The 8,434-nt window shown below is 62.7% G+C and overlaps 1 protein-coding gene across 1 annotated transcript; it reads left to right on the plus strand.

The window, feature by feature from the left end:
- Positions 1-1,303: 1,303 nt before the first annotated feature.
- LOC131090883 (ammonium transporter Rh type B-like) lies at positions 1,304-2,695 on the plus strand. Its single transcript, XM_058036532.1, has 2 exons — positions 1,304-2,362; positions 2,402-2,695. Exons 1-2 carry the CDS (start codon positions 1,304-1,306, stop codon positions 2,693-2,695), a joined length of 1,353 nt encoding a protein of 450 aa, XP_057892515.1.
- Positions 2,696-8,434: the final 5,739 nt, after the last annotated feature.

Here is an 8,434-nt window from a genome sequence, read left to right on the forward strand (position 1 = left end):
CCATCCCATCCCATCCCATCCCAGCAACCTCAGGGACAGCAAAGATCCGAATGGCACCACGAAGACCCCAGCCCCACATTTCCTTGGGTGAGGGATCCCCATGGGAGCATCCACTGCTGTTAGCACCTCCAGCCATGCAGCAGGGATGTGTTAGGGGCACACAAAGCATCCCAACTCCCATCCCAAAACACCCAGAGCTCCCACCACCCCTCTGTTGCTGTTGGCCACGGCTTGGGCACAACAGAGCCCCATCTCACCCGTCAAAGGCACTGCCTTCAAAGCACCACCTCCTCCTCTCTGTTGCCCCCATTTCCAGCATCTTTGGGTTGAAAAATGGCCGGGGAGGGTTTGGCAGAGGAGCCTCGTGCAGATTATTCAACAATTGTTTCCCATTTTGCGCCCTCGCCTGCCTCATCCTCCAGTAACAATGACGAAGAGCGGCGCGGAGCCAGCGCCCGCGGCAGGGGTGTTGAGATCAGGGACAGCACAAAAATATCTCCTCTCTGGAACAAATATTTACCAACCCTTCTGCCTTTTGTTCTTGTGGTTCTCATATATTTTTTTTTAATTTCTTTTTTTCCAGACATTCACTGGCAAAATGTCACACTAAGCAGCAACCCAGAAACTTCGGGGTAGCTGCTTGGCTGCTCTGGGCTTTGTTTTTCTCGCGCGCTAATTGTTAATGAATATCCAGCCATTTAAGCCAATGCAAACCTGTGAGAAAACGATCTTTTCAGCCCTGGCTTTGGGGCTTTATGGGGCTTTGCAAAATCCAAGTGGTGGATAAGGAAAATGTGCATCATCCTGCAGAATGAGGTGCAGGAGCCAACCTGGAGTGGAACGTGGCAGAGCCAGAGCGGGAGCTGGCATTGTCTGAGCTGCCAGCACCACTCCAGGGCTGCAGCAGGGAGGTCCCCATTCCTGGATGGGGATAAGTTCAATGGGGGTGAGTGCCATGGTACCCCCATCCCTGGCCAGCTCCTCACCACACTCCTTCTCCCTCATCTGCACCACCACAGGTTTTTCTTGTTTCCCTTCAAAATCATAATGCCCCTCATGTCCACTTTTATGGCAGCCAAACAAGAACATGTGGTTATTTTATGGGTGTTGTGTTTAAAGAAGGGAGGGACAAACCCCTCCTCTTCTGGAACATAAACTCAGATCTTTGGTTAATAATTAGCCATGGCCATAAAACCCTTGATGTAGGAGCAAGTGGATCTCCTGCCAGAAGCACTGCTGGGCTGTCATCTCACCCCAGTGCCCTGCTGACCACCCTCCACCATCCCCTCCTGTCCCCTCCAGGATGGCTATGCCACCCTCCACCTATCCCCGTCGCCTCCTGCCCCTCTTCCTGGGGCTGTTCCAGGGCGCCCTGCTCCTCTTCTTCGCCCTCTTTGTCACCTATGATGAGCCCTCAGCGCAGGATACCAGCTTGGTGGCCAACCAGGTCTACAGCACCTTCCCCTTCTTCCAGGACATCCAGGTGATGCTGGTGGTGGGGCTGGGACTCCTGCTGACCTTCCTGCCCCGCTACGGGTTCAGCGCCCTCACCCACAACTTCCTCCTGCTCAACTTCTCCATGCAGTGGGCGCTGGTGCTGCAGGGCCTGCTGCACCACTTCCACCATGGCCAGATCCACCTGGACCTGCACAAACTCCTCCTGTCTGTGTTCGCTGCTGTGACAGTGCTCATCTCCGTGGGGGCCATCCTGGGGAGGGCCAGCCCCTGCCAGCTGCTCGTCATGGCCACCTGTGAGATCCCCCTGTACCTGGCCAGCGAGTGGGTCATTGTCACCTGCCTGGGCGTTCAGGATGTGGGTGGCACCATCACCATCCACATCTTCTCCTGCTATTTTGGCCTTGGCGTGTCCAAGGCTCTGTTCAGGGCAACACAGCAGTCCCTGCACCCCAAGGAGACCCCAACAACCAGCTCTGACCTCATGTCCGTGGTGGGGACACTCATCCTCTGGGTTTTCTGGCCCAGCTTCGTGGCTGTCCTCTGCCAGCCGGGTGATGCCCAGCACCGTGCCATCCTAAACACCCTCCTGGCCATGAGTGCCAGCGCCATAACCACCGTGGTGGCCTCCGGCCTGCTGGACAGGGACGGCAAGCTCAGCCCCGGCCACGTGCAGAACGGCAGCCTGGCCGGCGGGGTGGCCATCGGCGTGCTGGCCGACATGGCCGTGCCCCCCGCGGCCGCCCTGGCCCTGGGCAGCCTCTCGGCCGTGCTCTGTGTCCTCGGCTTCAGGTTCCTCACCCCGCTCCTGGCGAGGAAACTCACGCTCCACGACCAGTGCGGCATCCACAACCTGCACGGCTTGCCCGGCATCCTCGGGGCCGCAGCCAGCGTCGTGGCCGTGCTGGTGGCACCCAAGGACACTGCCGGGTCCCACCCCTCTCAGCTGTCCCCCGCTGGGGGCAATGCCAGCGAGGCGGTGCTGGAGGGGCAGTGGGGGTCCCGAGGGGCGGGCGGGCGGGCGCTGTGCCAGGCGGCAGGGCTGGCCGTGGCCGTGGCTGCCTCGCTGCTGGCCGGGCTGCTCACCGGGAGCGCCCTCCGGCTGCCCGGCCTGGCCCGGCCGCCCGAGCGCCTCTGCTTCGAGGATTCGCTGTATTTTAAGATCCACGATCAGGCTGAGAGCCCGGGGCCAGACTGCAGCGCTGAGGAAGGAGCCCTGGCTCTGAAGGAGCAAGTTTAGGCAGTGGTGTGCGTGCAGCAGCAGGGAGGGCCAGAGAATGTTACCGGCAGGATCTATCTCCTGCCTGCTCTCACTCCTGCCCCACGCCTGGAGCCAGCTGTGGAGGATGCCGGCACAGCTGGGTCAGCACCGCAGCACAGATCGCCTCTCTGTCCTCCTACCCTGCAGCTGCAATCCCCCTCCCGTGTCCCAGTGGCTCCCAGCGTCCATTCATTCCCAGCAGCAGCCAGAGAAGCGACCTGCTCAGGATTGTCTCTCCCAGGATGGTCAATAGCCCCCAAGGAGCCCAGACAGCCACTCTCCAGGGCATTGGCCTCGGCTGCTTCACTCCCAGCAAGCGGCATCACCCTCAGTGCTCACCCCGACCCTCAGCTCCAGATTCCCCTGCCCACGACGGGCAGCACCTGGAGGAGGCTGCCAGCTCAGGCCACAGCTACAGGAAAGGAACTCAGCGTCCACTGCCCGGAATGTGGAACTGCAGCAGCAGGGAGATGGCCCCAGGCAAAGGACTTTACAGGGATCTGATAACCTGAGCTGGGCAATTCACCCTCCAGGAGAGTTTGCAAAGGGAAGCGTCAACCCTTTTTACCACTGGTGCGGCAATGAGGACGCGGCCCAAGCACGGCGAGGAGCCTCGGAGAGAGAGCCAGGATGCAGGAGGCCCCCGCAGCCCGCAGCACCCTCATCCCACCCCGAAGCCGGAGCTGGGAAAGCTGCGCCAGCATCCCAGGAAGAGCAGCGGCCCCATCCCATCCCAGCACGGGCAGCGAGCCGCTTCCACCCTGCGGAGGACAAAGGCTGCGGTCCACGGCTGGCATGCGGCAAGCTGGGAGCGCGGGGCCGCATCCTGCCCGGGGAGCGAGGGCTGTGATTCACATCCCCCCGCCGTGAATCGCCGCTGCCCCTGCGCCCCCTCCGATCCCTGCCGAGACAATGCGGGCCGTGCTCCCGAGGGGGTCGAGGCCACCGAGCCCCCAGCGCTGGGGCAGGACTGGGGGGCTGCCGGCGAGGTTGGGGGTCCCCAACCCCGGGCGGGTGGGAGAGGGGCTGGATCCGGTGCAGCCCCAGGCGGAGCCAACACCAAGAGGGAGAGAGGCTGGGGAATTCGTCCTCCAATAATCACAAACAGGCCTGGGGGGCCGGGCGTGTTTGGTTAATTGTTAGAATAAAATATTGCCGAGCTCTGACAAAGAAATCCTGCCCCGCAGCCCGGCGCGGCCGAACAATGGGCCCCGGCGCAGGATGCTGCGGGCTGAGCGCTGGGGCCAGGGGCCTTGGGGGCGGGAGGCAGCTCCGTTCCCCCTTCCCCAAACGAGCCCCAGAAGCCCCTCATCTTCTTGGCAGCTCGGTGTGGATGTGCCCCATGACAGTGGAGCCATCGGAGCGGGGACCGGCCCTGCCCGTCAATGCCTGGATCCCGCTGGGTGCTGAGAGCCGCCGGGACCGGGGAGCCGCGATCCCACCGGGGCCTAACGGGCAGCACCAGGCCCCGGGAGAGCCCCGCAGCCCAGGCTGCCCCGTGCCGGGGCCTGCCGGGTCAGATGGCAGCTCCGATGGCACGGGAAGAGGGACACGGGGACAGCGGCACCGGGGCTCAGACACCCGTTCGGGGAGGTGGAGGGGAGCCACATGCACAGGCGTTTACACACCTGTAATCACACACACGTGTGTGCACAGCCCTGCACTCACAACACTCACAGCAGCCCAGGCCTGTGCCCAGACACACATGCACACACCTGCATGGGATGCATGAGCACACAGGCACACGCACACACACATGTACACTCACATGTGTACACACACACGTGTACACACCTGCATGTGATGCACACACACATATACACACATTTGTGCACACACACACATGCACACACTTGCATGTGATACACAGACACACATGAACCCACACACATGCACACACACATGCACACACACACACATGCTCACACCTGCATGTGATGCACACACACACATGCATGCACACACCTGTGCACACACATGCACACACCCACACATGTGCACACACACCCAGCACCCGCTCACACCCACACGCCCCGAGGCTGTGAACATCTCTTGCTGTCGCGGACAGCGGAGCAGCCGCTTTCCAGCATCTCCCGGCCCTTCCCGGCGAGGATGAGGCTGCAGCTCCCGCCGAGCAGCCCGCGGCAGCCAGCGGGGGAGCGAGCAGCGAGGGGAGCACACCCGGAGCCGGGCTGGGCACACCCCGCCTCCCGGCTGGCATGTCCTGGCACGGGCACCCCGGCACGCCGCGGCACAATCTGGTCGGCAGATGCTCCAAAAACCAGCAAGAGGCCCAAGAAATGATGGGGGGAGGGGGGGGTCAGCGCTTTCCCACTGCCCACAGAGGCTCAGGCAGCCGGTGACCCAGGGCCAGGACCCACCTGGGTCACGGCACGGCTCCATCAGTCCCGGCCATCCCTCCTCCCTGAGACCCACTGTGCTGCTCTGCCTCTGGGTGTGCTGCCCAGAGCTCCCCGCTCCTCCAAACCAGCCTCTCTCCAAAGGATGGAGCAGTCAGATATTTTGCAGAGCCTCCAGCGTTTATCACACTGTAAATCTGGGCTTTCAGCAGCTTCACGAAGCTGCAGGGAGATGGGAGAGAACAAAACGCTGCTCTGCTCCATCATCAGACACAGCCTGCGTGTGCCAGGGCTGCCAGGGGCTGGGCCCCCAGCCCTGCTGCAGAGGGACTGAGCATTGAAGCAGAGGGTTTATGTGGGCAAGGGCCCCCAGAGCCAAGAGGGGCTGCTGGCACCCCAAGATGGTGTCGGCTTGGGGACAGCAGCGTTTCGGTGGGGCAGTGGTGGTGAGGAGGGCTGAAATGTGCCTCTGTGGAACCACAGCAGCCCCTCTGCCCCAGGCATGCTCCTCCAGTGAGGCAAAGCTCCCCACGCACAGCTCCTGGGCACGGTACCCCGGTGTGGACCCACAGCACAGCAGCTGGGCATTGCAGCCCTGTATGGGCCCAGGGCACGGTGCCCCACTCTGCTCCCCCAGAGCAGTGCCCCCCTCACTGGGCTCTGCTGCTGCCTCTGAGCCCAGCTCCGAGCTGGGTTGGGATGCAGCCCAGGGGTCCTGGCAGGGAGCACCAGCCCCCATGCTCGCCCCCATCCCCGTCCCCGCAGCCACTCCACCAACCCCCATCTCCCAGGGGACCCTGCTGTGATTGCAAAACAGGCAGGGAGGGGAGGAAGCCGGGGCTGTGCTGCGCACACAGTGCGGGGATGCAGCTGGCAGAGTGAGCCGGGCACAGGGCACAGGGCAGGGCTGTGGGCACGGCCAGGAGCCCCCAGGCCCTGAGCGCCCTCGGCTCCAGCACCCTGTGCAGCCCCTGCCACAGCCCTGAGGGCACACGGGGGCACACAGGGACCCCGGGTGAGGCAGGGGCTGGCTGGGCCCTGAGCTGCTGCCCAGTGCCTGGCACAGCACGGGGGGACTGGGGGGCCGTGGCAGCGGCTGGAGCCACATCAGAGCGGCCCCCCCAGAGCCGCTGGGAGCACACAGAGCTGCCCTCGAAGGAAATGCGCTCACTCCCATGTGCTGCACACTTGGGTTCGCATCGCTGCTATTTTTATTTGACTTTTCAGGGCCTGTTTCCTTTTTCCGGCTGTTTTTGCTGTGATTCCACCATCACAACGACCTCATTTTTCCCCCTCCCTCCCTGTTGCTTCTTCCTTCACTCTTTCCTTCCTTTCCATGCACTCATTCCCACTGCCACACCAGGCTCCCAGCAGCAGCTGCCTGCGAGGGAAGGGGCAGTAAAGGGAGGTGGTTTTTGCTCTGGTTTATCTGGGAAGGTGCTGACAGGTCACTGAAGGGGGGACTTTGCTCCAGCCTTGATAAAGAGAAAGGCTGGGAGTCACCCTGTCCCAAGCCAGTGTCCCCATGCTGTTGGTGCCTGAGCTGTCAGGTCCTGCCGTGGCCCCCAGCCTCATCCATGGGATATCCAGTGTCAGTAGGGCTATTTTGGGATGCTGGTGGTTTGTGGAGGGACCCTGGTTGGGATAAGGGAGAAGGAATAAGAAAAAAACCCTAGGAACTGAACCAGTGCCAAACCTCCTGTGGGGGGGGAGCAGAAAGGGCAGCGCCGGCTCCCGAGGAGGAGGAGGAGGATGGAGCTGAGAGGAAGGAGCGCAGGCATTGTGGGGCCAGCCGGGGAGGAGCACGGCTCCAGGAGGGCTCTGGCATTGGGATGAGCTGAGCTGTGGCTCCGTGGATGGCCCCTGGTGCCAGCCTGCCCCGTGCCAGGCACACAGCATCTTCAGGGACCCACAAGAGCAGCATTCCCAGGCTGCACCCCCTGCTCTGACCCCAAACCAGGGTCCCTGTCCCGCCCCATCAAATCCACCCATCCTGCCTGCACTCTGTACACCCCAGAGACTCTGCTGTGCCCAGGGCAGGGAGGGCTCTCACCCACCCACCCCTGCTCATGGAGCCCTTCCAGTTCCTCCCAGCCCAATTTCCAGAGGGAATTGCAGGGGGTGGGCAAGGACCCCTGAGCACCCCTTGCCTTTCCTTTCCCGAATCCCCCCTTCCCGGTTTGAACCCCCAGAAACGCCCAGGGAAAGCTTCCCCCCACCTCCCCCAGGGCATGGGGGGTACCCCGCTCCCTGCAGCGCTCAGTGAACCCCTGGCACGGCCCTGCCCGGCCCGGGCTCGGTGGGGACGGGGGCCGGCGATGCTGGCGCGGCCGTGGGAACAGCCGGCGTGGGCAGTGCCCGGCTCTGCTCAGCACACGCAGCCCGCTGCTGCCATCTCGTGTCCTCCGCAGCCCCTCGGGGCGGGGACAGCGGCACACGGCCGAGAGTGGCTGGGGAAACTGAGGCACGGGCACGCTGGGGTGGGGAAACTGAGGCACGGGCACGCTGGGGTGGGGAAACTGAGGCAGACCCTCCAGGCTGTTGCTCCAGAGGAAATGTCCTTACAAAACAGCAGTTCGTTGTTTCCATTGCCCCATCCCAGGGATGCAGATAGAGTGAGCAGAGGCAGGAGGTCACGGTGCCCTCCCCTGCTGTGGGCTTCTGCCTGGGTTCCATGGCCAGAGCCAGCACTGTGCCAGCTCCATTCACAGCATAAGAGCCCCTGGATCACCAGATGAAGCATCCAAAGCACTTCCAGGGAAGGAGAGGTTTTATTTCTGGCTTCCCAGAAGCTGTTTGCTGCCCAACAATGCAGTGGAGGCCACAGGCAGGCTGCTGGCAGAGCAGAGTGGCAAAGGAGGATGCCCTTCAGCCCACACCCCACCATCCCTCCCTGCTGGGGCACCCACAGTGCCAAGCACTCAGTTCCCTCCACAGTGCTGCCTGTCACCGAGGCTCAGCCTTGCCCTCAAGCCCCCTCACTGCCTGGCATTTTAGGGTATCAGAGCCCCCCAGGCTTCCCCAGTGATGCACCTTTATTTCCCTGCCCACTGAGGGTGCCCGGCTGCTCTGCACACCCCAGCAGTGCCTCAGGGACACTGTCCCCATGCACAGCCCTGGTAACCTCAGAGCCTTGCCGATCACTGTGGCCTCAGCTCCAGCAGAGCCCCCAGAGCAGAGCCATGGCCCCACATGTCCTCTTCCTGCCCCAAAACACATCCATTGTCCTCAAGAGAGCAGCAGGTGCTGCAGGGTCGGGAGCAGCTGAGAATCCACGCCTCACCTTCTCCTTTTGGTTCTTTCCCTTCTTCTCCCCAGTGTTTCTAATGCTCCAGGAGTCAGCCACAGCCATCCCACA

The sequence above is a fragment of the Melospiza georgiana genome, chromosome 17 (genome assembly GCF_028018845.1).
Source record: "Melospiza georgiana isolate bMelGeo1 chromosome 17, bMelGeo1.pri, whole genome shotgun sequence".
Classification (NCBI taxonomy): domain Eukaryota; kingdom Metazoa; phylum Chordata; class Aves; order Passeriformes; family Passerellidae; genus Melospiza; species Melospiza georgiana.